Source organism: Bos mutus, chromosome 2, assembly GCF_027580195.1.
Source record: "Bos mutus isolate GX-2022 chromosome 2, NWIPB_WYAK_1.1, whole genome shotgun sequence".
Classification (NCBI taxonomy): domain Eukaryota; kingdom Metazoa; phylum Chordata; class Mammalia; order Artiodactyla; family Bovidae; genus Bos; species Bos mutus.
Window position 1 is genome coordinate 14885540 of NC_091618.1, and position 18028 is coordinate 14903567.

Here is an 18028-nt window from a genome sequence, read left to right on the forward strand (position 1 = left end):
ACAGATTAGGCTTTGGTAAAATAACATCTTTTTGAAGTCTTACCTCTAGAGAACCACATGAACTTTTAAGAATGTTAGAGGCAGTGTGGCAGAGAGAATTTAAGGCAAAATTTAAATTCTGAAAAGGTGTTTGACCTTTTCTCATGGAGGTTGAATCTCCCCAGTGTATTTCACTGGGGCCTGTACTTAGAGGTTAAAAAAGTAGGCTCTTGAAAGCCAAGTACCATAACCAGATAAAATGCTTGGTTCTTTGCCAAACACCCAGTCTAACTGAAGAGATCACTCTGACCCAAAATCATTTCCATAAGGTAAGATATTTTGGGAAATCTGGATTGTTTCTTGTTTGTTTGTTTGTTTTTAAGTGAGTAGTTCTTTTAGAGTAAACCTACGTGAATCATCATAGACTTAAAAACTTTGTAAAGGAATTCAATTAAGGTATAACACTCATGGCACAAAAGGATCCAGATTGTAAACCATATACAGTTTACCCTTGAACAACATGGATTTGAAGTGCACAGGTCCACTTACACAGATATTCTTCAATAGTAAATAACAGAATCCACAGAGGTGAAGGAATCTTTGATACCAAGGGCCAACTAAGTTATGTACAGATTAAGCCCCACATTGTTCAAGGGTCAACTGTAATGATAATAGGGTGCCTTTTTTACTTCACCTGTGTTCCTGAAAAACTTTGTTTTGGGTCAACACAAGGCAAGGTACATTTTTCACTAGAGTGTGTCCATACATTCATCCTTTACTCAGTGTGCCTGTGGAAGGTTGCTGATGGCTGACAGGAGACTCATTTTTCCGTTCCTCAGTGCACTGAGATCGGTACCAGTAACGTATGAAATAGAATACAGCTAAGAGTGGACTGACAGTGTTCTGCCTCCAGCCAGCCCTAGAATCTTTTTAAACAGGTCAGCCAGTATTTGTAACTTTCCCAGAGAGAACTGCTTGCCAAATCCATGACACTCCCTTCTCTGTTTAGAAAAAAGTATGTCCAAAGGGTACTTAGTGATCCTTTGCTAAGAAGTTTTTTTTTGTTTCTTGGTTACAGATTCGGCCGTATGTTTCTAAACAGCCCCTGTAAGGTTGAGAGAAAAAAGGATAAGTTGAAATTTTGCAACTTAAAATAATACAGTATATAATACAATTTTTGTGGGTTTTTTTTTTTTTTTTTTTTGGCTGTGCTGTGTGGCTTGCAATTAAGCCACACAGTTCCCTGACCAAGGATTGACCAGGCCCCAAAGCATTGAGTCCTAACCACTGGACCACGATGGGAATTTCCATTATAAGGTTTTTAACAATGAATTTCTGAAGCTTAGTGCAGATATGTTAGGGAGAGCTTGCTAGAGCGATTGGCATCTAATCAGGGATGACTTTGGTAGGGGCTCACTAAAAATTTCATCTGCCCACGTTAACTTTACAGAGGTATAACAAGGTCTGAAATTCTGTAGTTTTGATTTCTTTGGATTAATCATTGTCTTCTCCCAGTTGTACTTTTCATCTGATCCACACAAAGGTGTTTAGCAGCTCATTTTCTTCAATTACAGCGTTCTAGTGATCTCTCAAACAATAAGCATGGTCTGTTATGCCTAGATAAAACACAGTAGAAGACAATTATAGGATGGGAGTTCCCTGGTGGTCTAGTGGTTAAGATTTGGTGCTTTCACTGCTATGGCAGGGGTTCAATCTCTAGTCGGGGAACTCCTGCAAACTGCGGAGGAGCCAAAAAAAAAAAAACCTAGTACTTCAGGAAAAGCATCAGTTACAATAGTTACTTATGAATTTGTATCCAAGATGTAGGGTTAACTAGGAAATTAATAAAGATTTATAGACTTAATCTAATACCCAATTTCATCTTTTTAAATCCTTAGTGTCTATCCAAGAGAGTCTAGGATTTTATAAAGAATGAGAACATTGGAATGTAAAGAAATCACTGGATAGATAGATGTGTTGCTTGTTTCACAAATTAAGCAATAATCAATGTCCTTTGGTCTATAAACAACACCCTCTTCAGCTTTTTAAGTGACTGTTAACAGGTTACTTTAGCCTTCTTGGCCTCCTTAGTCATAGTCTGAATTAGATGTCCTAACTGCCCTCTCTGCTATTCTAAGGAAACTGTTTATGAATAGCAGATAGGGTCAGGTAGGGTGAGGAAAGTAAGAATGCAGAGAGCCTAGATGTTTTATCCTGTTCCAGATTTCCTGGTGACAATCAGGGCGTGTTTTAAGTCCTACTAGAAACTGAAACATTGCAAAGGACGCCTGAATACTTGAACCAGGCAGCTTGGAGGTATGTGTCATCCTGTTAACTCCTAAATGATGTAATTTGTTATTAGACACACAGGTTTTTTTTTGAGGCATTAGTCCTGTTAGGAAAGCGGCAACAAGGCAGACACCACTCTTGTAACCGTAAGTATCACCTTGAGACGGTGTCTCGATTCCACCTGCCTCAGAAGTGGGAGCGTTAGCCTGTTCCAGGCTCTTAGGTAGCATAGCCCTTTAAAAAAAAAAAACAAAAACCATTTGCCTTCTGTTCATGGATGAGCACAATTTGAGAGTTTCCCCCCAATTTTTTTTGTCTGCTTTTCACTGTTGAGAAATTTCTCATGAGCAACCATCTGCCCTCCCCACCATCCCCTCAGCCAGAGTTGGTTGAGATTTGGGGAACAGCAAAAACTGACTTGTAAGTTGCGAGCTCTTCGGCAAGGCTGACTCTTAGCTGCTCCATCTCTTTGTTCTTCTGTTGCTGGAGTTGCACCCCGCTTCTTAGCTGCCTCTGTCGTTCTTCCATTTCCTCCAGCTGTTCCTGCATGAGGGCCAAGCACATCTCTAATGAGCCAAACAATAAAAACCTGACGTCTTATTATAAAGCATTTCTTTACACATTGTTTTATTTCCATAGCAGTGTTGAGATTGAGAAGATGAGATTCAGAGAACGTGTTTTGACAGGGATGTTTTTGAAAATGGTGACCCAAAAGCAGTCTTGCCTGAAGTATTGGGGAGGATTTTGATCACTTAGTTGGTGAACTAAGAATTTTTATAGACGCTTAATGAGCAAGTTTGTTTCCATTAAGATAATCAGTTTTTATACTACCCTATAACTTAACTGAAGTTGAAAGAAACCAAGTCTTTATGTAAGCAGGTATATTTGAATAACTGTATTTGAAGCTCCTTGAAGTCAGACATAGCTTTACTTAGTACTTACCACAACATGACATACAAGCAGATGCTTAATTAATGAGGGTATCATAGTTGTTAATTTCCTATATCCTTCACTTATTATATCAGGGCAATTTGTTCTAAAGTGCTAATTTGGAAAATGAAGGTGCTATGCCCTGGAGGCCCTTGCATCTCAGATAACTTTCCCATTGTGCCAAAACCAGGTAGGATCATTCTACAGATTTTCTCTGTGGATTAATGTCTGTGGAATGATGTAAGAAAGATGTCAGCAAGTCAGTCTGTGGCTTGGCTGCTAGCTGGCATGGATCCTCAGCATGGGGGAGTTGGGAAGGAAAGGGAGTGCTGAAATTGGAAGGCATATTTTTAAGGGGCAACGACTATCTTAGATTTTGAATAATAAACTTGGAATCCAGTTCGGGTGCATACTCTGGATGGTGGTTGCTCAGTTGTGTCCTACTGTTTGCAGTCCCATGGGCTCTAAGCGCACCAGGCTTCTCTGTCCATGGGATTTTCCAGGCAAGAATACTGGAGTGTTGCCATTTCCTTCTCCAAGGGATCTTCCCCATCCAGGTTGAACCTGGGTCTCCTGCATTCCAGGGGGTTTCTTTACCAACTGAGCCAACAGGGAAGCATGTTCTAAATAGAATGATCTAAATAATTTGTTCTCTGAGTCATCCTTGGTATACCTGAGGCATGTCAGTTTGCAGTGTTTGATATTGTAGCTGAATCTCAGCTTTCATCATACATTGTCAAAAGGTCATTTTTTAGTGCCTAGTCAGGTGGCATAGTGGTAAAGAATCCACCTGCCTGTGCAGAAGACTCAGAAACTTGGGTTTGATCCCTGGGTTGGGAAGATCTGGAGTAGGAAATAGCAACTCACTCCAGTATTCTTGCCTGGGAAATCCCATGGACAGAGGAGCTTGGTGGGCTATAGTTCATGGGGTCACTAAGAGTCGAATATGCCTGAGCAACATCAAACACATAACCATGCTTTGACACCATGCAGAAATGTGGCCTTACCATCTAAGAGTGTGTTATCTAAAAGCGTCTGCATACCTCTGTGCCCCAGTTTCCCAAGCCTTGCTATCTAGTAAACCTGTCATTTGCTCGGTATACAAAAGAACATGCTTGTGAAGACAATCTGTACTGATAAGCTCTTGACAGGGAGAAGCTGTCACAGAATGAAGTATTAATACAGTGACAGAAATGAAGGACAATCTCCATTCTTTATCCTATGTAGCATCACTGGGTTAACATTTTAAAAACTGCTTTATCAGGATTTCCCTGGTGGTCTAGTGGTTAAGACTGTGCTTCTACTGCAGCAGGGCACGAGTTTAATCCTTGGTCAGGAAACTAACATCCCACATGGTGCAGCCATGAAAATGTGTTTTATCATTCAGTCTTTGATAGGCTTTCCACTTTGTTTAGTCTGGCATTTAGACTCCTGCTAGTTTGACCCTCCAGAAAAGGCAATGGCACCCCACTCCACTACTCTTGCCTGGAAAATCCATGGACAGAGGAGCCTGGTAGGCTGCAGTCCATGGGGTCGCTAAGAGTCGGGCTCGACTGAGCAACTTCACTTTGACTTTTCACTTTCACGCATTGGAGAAGGAAATGGCAACCCACTCCAGTGTTCTTGCCTGGAGAATCCCAGGGACAGCCTGGTGGGCTGCTGTCTCTGGGGTCGCACAGAGTCGGACACGACTGAAGCAACTTAGCAGCAGCGGCAGTTTGACCCTCACTTCTAACTAGGACCTCCATTACTCCTTTAGTCTACACTGTCCAATATGGAAGTCACTAGCTACATGTGGCTTTTTTGTTCTTGTGGCCACGCGTAGGTTCTTGGATCTTAGTATGTCTGGCACCCTACACATAAAATGCTTATTGATGTGAAGCATGCAGGTAGTAAGCATATTCCATCTTTTGGCACTAGAAGTCTTCCAATTTCAAGGTAAAAGCTTGATCATTCTTAGCAAACTCACCCCACCCACTGCAACCAGTCCCCAAATTCTGCCCATTTTCCTTCACATCTCTCTCCTCCCACTAAATGGTCTTTCCAGGTTCTTTCAATCTAGCCTCTACACTGCCACTTAGAGTGCATACTTATGTGCCAGGCACATTATAAGTGCTTTACAGATACTATTAAGAAGTTTATTCCTTGCAGCAGACCCATTAATCCCATTTTACATGTGAAGGAGCTGAACCACAGGTTAAGTAAGTTGTCCAAGGTTTCACAGTTAGTGGTAGACCCAGGATTTGCCATTACCTTAGAGCTTATACTCTAACAATTGCTTTACTGCCTTCACATAAATAGATATAAAAGTAGAGAGAGATAACACAGATGCATGGGTGCTAAGTTGCTTCAATAGCGTGCGACCCTATGGATTGTAGCCTGCCAGGTTCCTCTGTCCATGGGATTCTTTTTTTTTTTTGTCCATGGGATTCTCCATGCAAGAATACTGGAGTGGGTTGCCAAGCCCTCCTCCAGGGGATTTTCCTGACCCAGGGATTGAACCCATATCTCTTAACATCTACACTGCTAGGCGAATTCTTTACCACTAGCTCCATCTGGGAAGCCCAGATACATATAGATAGGCAGACTTAAATGGTCTTCAAACTGTTTTCCATGAAACCCCAGGAGGAGGCCATGGCTGGAGTGTGCCTTAAAGACTTGGCTCAAAACCTTGTAGTGTGGACCTGAACTGGATTTCCCAGGGTTACATCCCACCTCACCCCTCCTAGCTGTGTTACCCTGGACAAATGACTTCTCTGACTCACCTGTTTACTTGTTTCTCAAATGGTGACAATAGTTATACCTATCTCAGAGGTAAGAATTAAATGAATTATTACATGTAAAGAACTTCAAGTACACCTGAGCTATTTTTAATCCTTGTATGAAATTTCCCCCTTATTTCCCCAAGGGTAATTATACCTGCTTCATCAGTACAGTGTTTTATTCCTACAACTATTACATTGTCTATCACATTGAAGCATGTTATTTCATTGATTCTAAAACTCACACTTTACATACTTAGATACAGATGTCTTCGATTTTAGGAAGTTTTATCTTGTATCCTTCCTGTACTATAAACTTTTATCATGAATTTTTTTCTTTCTGATTGTTTTTCTGTTTTTTAATTTCTTTTTGTTTATTATTTTTTAATTGAACTATAAACTTTTTGAGGACAGTGACTGTCCGCCACCCCTACCCCTCACCACAAGTTCTCATCTCTTGCCACCACATAGCTCATTGCCTGGCACAAAAAAAGTAGGCTAAATATTTGTTGAATGAATGGGTGATGGTGATGAAAGCAAATTTAAAGTCACCAGGGTGATGTGTACCCTTGAAAAGTAATCAGATGCCATACATGGCCTTTGGCAAACAGTTTAGGAGAAGTCATTTCAGAAAGAATTCTCTTTCAGACCTTTTTTCCTACTTTAATTGTGGTATAGAAATAGGAGACTTTCATCAGGGTTGTTTCTCATAGAGTGATCTTTGGAAAGCTGCACAGATAATCAAATCTGAAACAAATCCAGTATGGTGATGCAAATCACTGGGGAAACAGTTCTAGAATTCTAACACTATATAAGGAAATTCTAATCCCAAGGATTCCCTACTTAGTGCATCACCATCTGAGTTAGCCTTGTCTGAAATCTTAGCATCCTCTGACTTCTCACCTCTGCCCCACTCATTCTGTAGTCAAAATTCTTCTACGTTTGTTCTTGCTTCCCTTCCTTTTATTTTGCTACCGTTGTTTCCTCTTACCTGTAGTAGCTTCCTAATCAGTCTCTCTTGCCTCTCCGTCTCTAGCCCATTTTACACACTGCCACCAATAATGTTTCTAAAAGGAGAGCAAGGGGGACTTCTGGTGGTCAAGTAGTTAGGAATCTGCCTGCCGTTGCCCAGGAAGATTCCACATTCTGGGAGCGACTGTCCTCATGGCCACAACTACTGAGCCCCTGCTCTGGAGCCCAAGAGCCGTGACTACGGAAGCCCTTGTGCCTAGAGCCTGTGCTCCCCAAGGAGAAACCACCACCAGAATCTCGTGCACTGCAATTTAGAGTAGCCCCTGCTCACTACAACTAGAGAAAGCCTAAGTGCAGCCAAAATACTGCAGCCAAAGACCCAGTGTAGCCAAAAATACATTTTTTAACTGAAAAAAGAGCGAGGATCATGTTAATCCCTCTATTAAATATCTTTAAAGAGCCAACTGACCACTGAATAAAGTCCAAACTCCCTAGGCTGGATTTAAAGTCTAATGGGATCCGCCCTGACCTACCTTCACAGTTCAACTCACCTCTCAGTTTTTCACCTGCAGCCAAGTTACTAATTATATTTTTATATCTATTGGATTAAATAATATGTTAAAATTACCTTCACCTATTTCTCATAAGTGGCTATTAGAAAATTTAAAATGATATTTGAGGCTTGTATTATATTTTTGTTGGACAGCACTGGTCTAGATCTTGCCTATACTTCAGTACTTAAATAACTCTTCTGTTACAGGTTCTCTGATTTAATCCATGGCTAAAAATAATCTCATTATCCCATAGCACTCTTATATGTACCTCTCTTAAATCACATGTTACTTCCTACCCTGGGTTCCAGTTATTAAAGTAACATCTGATTGAGTATCAGGTGTTAAGAAGTTATTTGTTTATGCAAAAATAATTAGCACCCTTTAAGTAGATTATGATCCAATAAAAAAATAGTGCAGTGGAGGTGGGGGGCAGTGTTGGTGAGTAAATATGTATAGTTTGAAGGCATTCAATACCATGACCCCGAAACCCTATTCTTTTCGTAATATAAGCTATAGAAAGTTTGACAAAATCTTCAGTGAAGTGAATGCAGCCATTTTCAACAGAGGACATCTTCCTTATGGGTAAGTCAAAATCTGGGATTTTTAAGTTCATGCAAAAAATGTGTGTTTCAAAAGACAAAAATACTGCTCTGAAAAGCACCACAGTGTGGGCTTCTCATGGCGCCCAGCAGCACAGAAGTCAGCACTTAACTGATGCAGACTCTGAGCCTGGTGGCAGAGATAAGTAAAACATACTCCCTACCTTCTGAAAGCTCAGTCTGTGGGGGAGAGAGAACTGTTTATGCACTTAGTGTTTAGATCCCATTTTGTTCTAAAAGGGATTAGGACTGGCTCACAATCAGAAATAGCTTGAATACGGTTGAAATGGTGACAAATGCACAAAAAAGGAAAAGGAGGGATAGAGGTTTATAGATTTCATCCCAGCTTTTTAAGACTGGAAAACTTCAAAGCAGAGATCAGATAGGTGGGACATGAGAGTGAATACCGGGGAGGGGGAAAGAATGTATTCTATCTGGCCTCATTCCCTCCTGTTCTATCTAAACCCAAGGGCGATTCACTCAGAGTCGGAAAATGGTGCTGTGGAAAGAGCACTGAAATATTTGGGGTTGGTCAGACTAGAGTTCAAATTACTCCGACTCACTGGGCCTCAGCTTCCTCATCTAAGAAAAATGGTAATAGTTGACTTGGAGGATTAGTGGAAGATCACTGGTGTAAAAGTGTCGTGGAAACTAAGAGTGCAGGTTAACTTTCAGCCCTAGCAGGCCTGAATGAATGAAATGGAAAATGGCTTAAAGGAGTGAGTGACTGGCCCATGAAACAAATTGCTTTTCCTACCTATGCTAGCCTGGTGGCTCAGGTGGTAAAGCATCTGCCTGCAACGTGGGAGACAGGTTCGATCCCTGGGTCAGGAAGATCCCTTGGAGAAGGAAATGGCAACCCACTCCAGTACTCTTGCCTGGTAAATTCCATGGACAGAGGAGCCTTGTAGGCTACAGTCCATGGGGTCGCAAAGAGTCAGACACGACTGAGCAACTTCACTTCACATATGCTAGCATCCTTCAGTCCAAAGACATTTGGCCAGGTCCCCTTTTCCTCTCTAGACTAAAAGACTGTCCTTCCTCCCACGCCCAGTGGGCCTACCCGGTACTGCTGCACCTCCTCATCCCGCTTTTGCCTCACAAGGGTGATCTGGTCCTCCAGGTTCCTGTTTTGCAGGTGGAGCTTCTGGGCTTCTGCCTGCAGTGGTCTCAGGGCCTCCTTCATCTCCTGGATCTCGGCCTGGGTTTTCTGCAGAGCTTTGGCCGCAGCTTCTTTCCTCTCTAGGAGCCGCAGCAGCTGAGGCTCGTACTCCTCCTCCAGGCCCTGGCGGCTCTCTGCCATGAGGCTCTCGAACTGGGCAGAGAGCCGCCGGCTCTCCTGGAGAAAATGCCCATCCCTCTGACTCTGAGGTGCTTCGAGCTGTTGCCGTAACTGCTCCTTCTGCTTCTGATAGGCCTCCCGGAGCTGGGTTAGTTCCTCTGAGAGCTGGGCCGCCCGGGTGGTCAGCGCTTCCCGGAAATCGGCGAACTGGGCCACGTCCTGCCGGCGGCACTCCAGCTGGTACTGGTAGGCCACGCACTCCTTGGTCACCTTGAACAGCTTCTGCTTGACCAGCCGGATCTCCTCCCTCAGCCCATCCCTCTCGAGCTCTGCCTGGGCGTGCTGTTTGTAGGCAGCCAGGATATCCCGGTGGACCTGCTGCACCTCCTGCAGGGCAGGCTCCCGGAGCAACACAAGCTCATGGATGAGTTGATCCCTCTCCTCTTCCAGCTGGGCCACGGCTTCAATGCACTGCTGGAAACGCCCCTCCAGCAATTCCAGGTCCTCTATGCTCAGGCTCCCCTCTGTGCTGGGACTCGGCCCGGCTTGGAGGCTCTCCTTGGGTTTAGACTTCGCCTCACTCAGGACCCTGTCTCCCCCATGAACTATCTGCTCTGGGCTTGCGGTCTTCACGGGCTCTTCCACATATAACACCCCCTCCAGCTTCACCGGCTCTTCCACATATAAAGCCGCCTCCGGCCTCACTGGCTCCTCCAGGTACAGGGCTTCATCTGGCATTCTGGTTTCCTCAATGTGCAGCGTCTCCTCTGGCGGTTCAGTTTCTTCCACGTACAGAGCCTCATCAAGGTCACCTGTGTCCCCCAGGTAGAGAATGTCCTCTAAGTTCAAGGTCCCCTCCAAAGACAGAGTAACTTCTGGGTTCCAGGTCCCCAGCTCATACAGGGATGCAGAGTTCTCCTCTTGAAGAGGAGAAATGACCTCTGGCCTTGTTGCCCTGCAAGAGAAATGACAAGGTGAGAGGGTGGTCACAGTCCTGGGAGGGTTTGTGACTGCAGCTGCCAGGACACAACCCTAGCCAATAGCAAATTCTCACATCTCGGAGGGCAGTCGTCCGCCCCCTCCCTTCATTGATCACCACAACACAGCCTATGGCTTAGCTCTGACACCATCCCCAGGAGGTAAGTGTTGAGTCTGCTTCCGTACCATCAAAGGACAGGAACCCACACCTGAGCCACTCTGTGTTCCATCATAAGAAAGTTCTAGTGTTGAGGTAAGACCTTCCCCACAGTTTTCACCTGGACTTGAGTCTTCTCTCTAGAATCAGATACTCTAATTTCTTTTCCATGTCAGTTCTTTGAACACTTAAAGAGAGCTGATTTAGCCCTACCGTATAGCACAGGGAACTATATTCAATATCCTGTGATAAACTATAGTGGAAAAGAATATGAAAATATATATATGTGTATAACTGAATCACTTGGCTGTGCAGTAGAAATTAACACAACAATGCAAATAAACTACTCTTCAATAAAACATTTAAAAAACAAAGGGACTACAACCACTGGTGGTCCAGTGGTTAAGAATCCATCTGCCGACGCAGGGGACGACGTGAGTTCAATCCCTGGTCCTAGAACATTCCACATGCCATGCCACAACTACTGAAACCTGCTGCAATGAGAAACCCACACACCTCAACTGGAAAGTAGCCCCCGCTTGCCGCAACTAGAGAAAGCCTACACACAGCAGCAAACACCCAGCACAGCCACAAATGAATAAAGAGAACTGATTTATCCTTAACTATTCCATGCCCGCCAAGGTTTCCAGTACCCTCCTCATTTGGGTTACTTCTTACAGGTTCCAAGTTGATTCATTATCTCTTGGGGATACGTATAGGAAGCAGAATCCAGGTGTACTCTGAGCAGTGAATCTCTGGACCCTATATTCCTACTGATGTAGTCAAGATGCCCTTAACATAAAGGGCAGCTCTATCATATTCTTTTTTTGACCACACCATGCAGCATGTGGCATCTTAGTTCCCTGGCCAGGGATCAGACCTGTGCCTCCTGCATTGGAAGTGCAGAATCTTAACCAATGGTCACCAGGGAAGTCCCTCTTATTCTTCATAAATGCTGAGTTTGAGTAAAATCCTTAAGACTTTTTCACAGCAAATGCTTTAAAACCATATCTCTCGTTCCTGTAAAACCTCATCTTAGAACTGGCCTATCCTTCTAGCCTGTCAGATGCTCTTGAATTCAGACTCTGTGCTTCTAACACATGAGCCCCTTAACCCAGCTTCAGCTGCCTGCTAGCTTTCTTGGTTCCTGTTGAGGAATGCGCTCCTGCTGCTTTGGCTCTCAAGTGGCTTTAGGCTTTTCTGTTTCAGTTGGATCTCTGAGCAATTCTTTGAAAATATAAAATACTCTGGAAATAATAATAAATTACACTTTTAAAGGTCCTGTTATATGTGCCAGGCCCTGTTCTAAATGCTTTACATATATTGATTCATTTAATCTTCATAACAATTCTATGAGGTGGTTACATTTATTATTAACATTTTACAGATCAGGAAATGGAGGTTAAAGAGATTAAGTAATTTGTTCAAGGAAACAGGTACTCAGAGAGTGCCAGTTATAAAACAGACTAAATTTGAATAAAAAACTTTTTTGGATAGAACGTGTAAATGAAAAGCCTCACATATCAAACAAAGAATTTGATTTGTATTGGAAAGGTTTACTTGTGTCCAGGTTTTAAGCTCTATTTCTTAGCTCCAGGTTCCCAATAAAGACTATTTTTATTCTAAATCATTGTGTCCTCAGTCCTCTCTACACCCCAGGAATCCCTGGCTTCCCCTTTGTAACCCCTGATGGCTCTCGGGAAACCACAAAAGTGTGGCTTCACCAGGCCCCAGACATCACTGGCCTCATTCAACCCCAGTACCTCTGCCAACACCTAAAGCTTGAAGACAACGATCACCTAGTCCATTCACTTCCCTTTACCAGACATGGAGTGTTTTTTTTTTTTTTTTCACCTAAAGTGCCAAGCATCAGGTGCCAAGTAACACAGTTACTTGACTCAACTGCCAACAAATTATCCTTCTCTCTGAACTTGTTACACCTGTATTCTCCAGCTCAGAGAAATATATCACTGTATATCAGGCTGTATATCAGTGTTTTTTTTTTTTATTGGATATAGTTGATTTACAGTGTTGTGTTACTTTCTGCTGTTCAGCACAATGACTCAGTTATACATCTATTTACGTATATACATATATATATATATATATCCACTTGAAGATTCTTTTCTCATACAGGCCATTACATGCCGGGAGCCAGCATATTGCATATTGAGTGCATATTGCATATTGCATATTGAGTGCAGCACTTTCCACAGCATCATCTTTTAGGATCTGGAATAGCTCAACTGGAATTCTATCACTGCCGGGAGCCAGCGTGAGGAGCTCCACCCATGACAAACGTCATGAGGAAGGAGGCTCGGCATACGCAAAAGCGGGATCGAGCCTCAGGAGTCCCCCTGGAAATTCTCGAGCATTTACACCCCAAACCAGAGTCTGCCTACTTTCTGCTTTGTGCTTTCACCTACACCTCTGACTTTACGGGGGGCTGTCCCCCACTACCTCTCTGAAAAAAGAGATAGCTTACAGCTCCAGTTAATAATTCCTGGGTGTGACAGTGTTTAACCTACAAACTCCTTTGGAAATCCTCTAGCCTGCCTGAATAGGTTTTTCCAGCCACATGTGATTGTTCAGAGCCTCCCAACTGTGAGAGGCAGGAGATGTTCTAAACTGTCTAAACACAGATTCTTTTGAGTAGTTAAAAGATTGATTAGAAATTGTATTGGTGAAGGGTTTTTCACTTACTGGGCCAATGTTTGCTGCTAAGTCTCCATACTCCTTACCTACTGTGTCCTTGGCAGTGTATTGATTGATATAATGGGTGTATAGAAATGTAAGTAGTAGCCTCAATGTTTGTAACCTTGGACCCTTGAGTTAATTCTTTTCTTGATTGAGCCCACCTCACCTTTGCCCTATAGGAATGCAGCTTTGTCCAATGCTTTTTTGGAGGCTGGTGCTTGACTTTGGAATAATCAAAGTTTCTTAAAATGTTAACAGGCCTCCTGGCCAGAAGATGATGTAAATCACCTGAACTTTTGCACATGGAGTTTGAAAGCCTGGCTTTGATTAGGACCAGGAACTGCTGTCCTTGCATGACTCCACCCCTTCCCCCATTATCCTCTATGCATAACTTAAGGTATAAAAACTACTTTGGAAAATAAAGTGCGGGCCTTGTTCACCAAAACTTGGTCTCCCCATGTCGCTCTCTCTCCCAAATTCTGGCTGAGTCTCCATCTGGAGCGCGGAACCCGCCATGCTTGCTAATTATGCCTGGGCTTCTAAGATCCGACCGGGGAGGCCTCAGTGTCTCCTCTCCTTTGGGAGAACGGAAGGACGCCTGCGGCCTACATAAGTGGTGCAAACTTCTTGTCTTGAAGTTTTATTGGTCTCCCGCATAAACCAAGCTACTCAGCCTCTTTTCTTCACTGAATTTTCCTACTGAGCTATCCTTATTTCAGCCGCTTTTCTCCACTGAATTTCCTCACTGAGCTATCCTCATCCTATTACTCTTTATATCTTTGATAAAATATTTAAATAAATAGGTCGCCTATGCCGTCTCTCCTTCGAATACCCTGGATCAGCCGGGGCTGGACCCCGGCAATTACAGAGTAGAGTTCCCTGTGCTATACAGTAGGTCCTTCATCAATCCCAATCTTCAATTTATCCCTCCTCTTTCCCTCCCACCGTAACCATAAGTTTGTTTTTTACATCTGTGATTCTATTTCTATTTTGTAAATAAGTTCATTTGTACCATTCTTTTAAGATCCACATATAAGAGATATCATATGATACTTGTCTTTCTCTGTCTGACTTACTTCACTCAGAATGACAACCTCTAGGTCCGTCCATGTTGCTGCAAATGGCGTTGTTTCATTCTTTTTTAAGGCTGAGTAATATTCCATTGTATAAATGTATCACATCTTCTTTATCCATTCTTCTGTCGATAGACCAGTGGTCTTTAAACAGCCTCCTCACTAAAAACTGATATTTCTATCTCAGAAAGTCTCCAGTCTCCATCCTCCTCTTCAGCCCACTGCCAGGACCCTCATCCAAGTCATCATCCCTCACCTGCACTCTTGTACCAGCCTTCCCATAAGCCTTCTTCTTTCCCATCCCAGTCTAGTTTTGACAGTGGTGCCACTTGCTCTAATATAAAACAAACCATCATGCTCCACTTCACCCATAGATAGTGAACTACTTTGCACAGGTTCCAGGCCCTTCAAGATGTGGCCCCAACATATCTTTTCAGCCTCATCTTGAATTACTCCCTGCCACCCACCCAATGCTTGACATTCTGGAACACACATTAACTTTATCTATTTATATTTATTTTTATTTATTTGACTACGCTGGGTCTTAGTTGTGTACACAGGGCCTTTTAGTTGTGGCATGTGAACTCTTAGTTACTGCATGTGGGATCTAGTTTCCCGACCAGGGATTGAACCCCAGGGCCCCTGCATTGGGAGTCTTAGCCACTGAACCGCCAGGGAAGTCCCTCAGAACATGTGTTAACTTAAATCTCCCACTCCTATCCCGCAGTGTCTAAAGGGTCCAGCTGGGAACATATAGTTCATTGTATACTGCCTGTCTAGAGATCAGTCCTACACTGCCTGGAGCTCCTCGCACCGAGAAGGATGCACTGCTCAGCCAGCCAGACCCACCCAGATCCTCAACAGAGTCCCTGCTTTGCCAGCAGACCGCCCTCACATCATGTTCCAGCTGAGTCCTCCACCCTAGAATGACGTAATTGCGTTCAAGGCAGTATTCTAAGCATTCTCCATAAATACTCATTTATACAACGCTCACTTGTGTGTGTTAGTCACTTAGTCGTGTCCGACTCTTTGTGACCCCATGGACTGTAGTCCGCCAGGCTCCTCTGTCCTTGGAATTCTCTAGGCAAGAATACTGGAGTGGATTGCCATTTCCTTCTCCAGGGGATCTTCCAGACCCAGGGATCGAACCCCCGGTCTCCTGCATTGCAGGTAGATTCTTTACCATCTGAGCTATAGGGTTTATCCCCAATTTATAGATGAAGAAACCAAAAAGCACCAAGTAAAGAACTCACTCAGAGTTCTACAATTTATACGTGGCAGAGCCTGTTGAAGGCTGGCAGTCTGGCTCTAGAGGCAGGGCTCCTTTTTACCACTCTCGTCTTAGATAGAATAGGTGTTGGGTCTAAAAGACCTAACAGATACAGCAGGTATAACAGAGCTCGGCCCTAGCATTCAAAATATATTTATATCTATTTACTTAACAAATGTCTGCTCATCTTTCAAATCCTGCTGGAACCCCACCTCCTCTGTGAAGCCTGTCCCAGCCAACTCCCATTCTTGTGTTCTCAAGGCACTCTATATGCAGCTCATCTTTACACTAAGTGCTTTGCGTTCCAGAAGTGCATCTGTCGGTCTCCCCTGATAGTCCGTTTCCAGACGACAAGCACAGTTGTTCTTTGTATCCCGGGTTGGGGCTCTGTGGATGTAGGCAGCGGCAACTGGCTGAGCTCCAAGGAGGAAACTTGCCCAAGGTCAAGTGGCAGGACTGGACGTGGAGTCCAGTCTCCTGACTTGCAGGCAGTGCTATTCCCACACACCGTGTTGCCTCTGTCACCTCACGCGCAGTGCCAGGCCTCTGCTAGGTGCTGCCCGCACTCAACTGCCTCTCTCTAAAGAGCTGGGGAAAAGTAGCTTATGGGAGACCTGCCTGGTGGTCTGGTGGTTAAGTGTCTGCCTTGCAATGCTGGGGACCAGGGTTTGATCCCTGGTTGGGGGACTTTGTTGCTGTTTAGTTGCTAAGTTGTGTCCAACTCTTTTGATACCCCATGGACTGTAGCCCGCCGGGCTTCCTGGCCCTTGGGATTTCCCAGGCAAGAATACTGAAGTGGGTTTGACATTTCCTTCTCCAGGGGATCTTCCCGGCCCAGAGATTGAGGCCATATCTCCTGCATTGTCACCACTGAGCCAACTGGAAGCCCTGGCTGGGGACTATAGCTCCCCTAATGAAACATGCCATAGAGCACTAAGCCCGTGTGCCACAACTAGAGAGCTCCACAACTACGGAGCCCTCATGACACAATGAAGATCCCACACGCTGAGACTAAGACCCAAGGCAGCCCAATAAGTAAATAAATGTGCTTTTTTAAAGTAGCCTACAGGAAGTCTAGGGGCAAGGCAGCCAGCTCGGCTGGGGCCCCTGACCTCAGGCCTCCTTGGGCTCCAAGCAGCCTGCCTCTGCTACTCTGTCCCTGTCCCTATAGGATCCCAGCAGCTCCCAACCCCGGCCATCAGGGCTGCACCTGGGCATGTTTGTGATACCATGCAGCCCTGGGTTGGCGTGTGGCTGGCTCTGTGTGTACAACAGTACAGGTGAGTGCATGTGTAAAACTAGGCTCAGCTTCGTGCGGTGGTGACAGGGAAGAGGTGACAGGTGTGTGTGTGACTGCACTTCTACCTCTTGGTACAAGAGGAAGTCCAGGGCTACAGGCTGACCTGGGGCAGAAGTGCTCCCTACTCGCCCCAAATCCATCAGCCACAGGTCCCTTCCCCCTCCAGGGGGCAAGCTGATAGTGTGGGTGATGGAGAGGGCTTCCCCTCCAAGGCTCCGGACAGCCAAGGCCCTCCTGCTGATCTGGGATTGGGGACCCTCCCCCCACGCCCTCTTAGGCCCCAGACCAGAGAGAATGAGCTGCCTGAACAGACTCAACTCCAAGCTGGCAGCCGCCCAACCTTGCACCAAGTCTCTTCCACACGGCAAATTCAGCGACTTGGAGGGTTCCATGTCCAGCTGCATTTGGGGTGAGGAAGGAAAGAAAATGGGGAGGGTCTTTTGCCACTATGGGCCATCCGGCATCTGATGGTTGATGCCGGCTAGTGTGAAGGGGTTAATCCTCACATCACCCGTGGGAGGGGGAGGGGGAATTATGAAAAGCCCCCAGACCAGCGGAGGTGTCAGAACCCCGGCCCCCCCCCACCCCCGCCTCGCCCCGGGCCAGACTCCCCTATCACCCTTGGCGGGTGGCTCCACCCTGTGCCCCACCCCCGCCTGGACCACCGCCCCCGTCTGGCGAAAGGCGCTCTTGGGGAGAAGGGATCCGCCTAGCACCCCCTCCCCAGGAGGGGGTGGTGACCCGGGCCTGAGAAGGTCCTTTCCTACCTCGCGGCCTGGGCGGAGCCGTCCCCGCCGCGCCGGGGCTCCGGGCTGGCCATGGCTGCGCGACCCGGGCTGGGCGGCCGCGGTATTAATAGTCGGCCCCGCGGGCCGCCCGCGCCCGCCAGCCGCACTGCCAGCTGCAGCCGACACCGGATCCGCCGACCCGGGGCCGGGCGCGCCCACTTGGCCCGGGCTCCGCGGGAGGAGGGAGCGGGCCTCGCGGCCCGGGGGCGGGGAGTGGCCGCCCCTCCCGGGACCAGCGCTGGGGGTGGGGGGGGGGTGGATTGTGTGGGAGGGGAGGTCGGCGTCTCTAAAACGCCACCTCGGGTCTTCCCGAGTCTTCTTTCTGCCCATCCTTCCCTTTCGAGTGTCCCCAGTTGCAGGGCCCGGGGAGGAAGGTGGCTCTGCCTTAGGAGGGCGCT

General features: G+C 45.7%; 1 protein-coding gene and 1 long non-coding RNA gene across 3 annotated transcripts in view; one reads left to right on the forward strand and one right to left on the reverse strand.

Annotated features, from left to right (window-relative positions):
• Nucleotides 1-734: 734 nt before the first annotated feature.
• Nucleotides 735-17811, reverse strand: SYNC (syncoilin, intermediate filament protein). Of its 2 annotated transcripts, XM_070384809.1 has the most exons (5): nt 17610-17809; nt 9149-10322; nt 2687-2811; nt 2426-2502; nt 735-1084 (listed from the first exon to the last, which is right to left on the reverse strand). In XM_070384809.1, the coding sequence occupies exons 1-5, from the start codon at nt 17660-17662 to the stop codon at nt 1074-1076; spliced, it is 1440 nt and encodes a 479-aa protein (XP_070240910.1). In that variant the 5' UTR covers nt 17663-17809; the 3' UTR covers nt 735-1073. The 2 variants fall into 2 exon arrangements, with proteins under 2 accessions (XP_070240910.1, XP_070240915.1); XM_070384814.1 differs by lacking the exon at nt 2426-2502 and having other exon boundaries at nt 17610-17811.
• The window catches only part of LOC138991249 (uncharacterized), a 40551-nt gene continuing 39526 nt past the window's right edge, over nt 17004-18028 (forward strand). The window contains exon 1 of the long non-coding RNA XR_011467223.1: nt 17004-17251. This is a non-coding gene — a long non-coding RNA (uncharacterized lncRNA). The remainder of the gene's footprint in view (nt 17252-18028) is intronic.

Coding starts and splice junctions, on each gene's coding strand:
- SYNC (XM_070384809.1), bottom strand. CDS start 17,662: ATGGCCAGCCCGGAGCCCCGGCGCGGCGGGGACGGCTCCGCCCAGGCC. Junction 2,812..9,148: donor AGGAGGTGCAGCAGTACCGG/GTAGGCCCACTG, acceptor GCCCTCATGCAG/GAACAGCTGGAGGAAATGGA. Junction 2,503..2,686: donor GAAGAGCTCGCAACTTACAA/GTCAGTTTTTGC, acceptor TTTTTTTTAAAG/GGCTATGCTACCTAAGAGCC.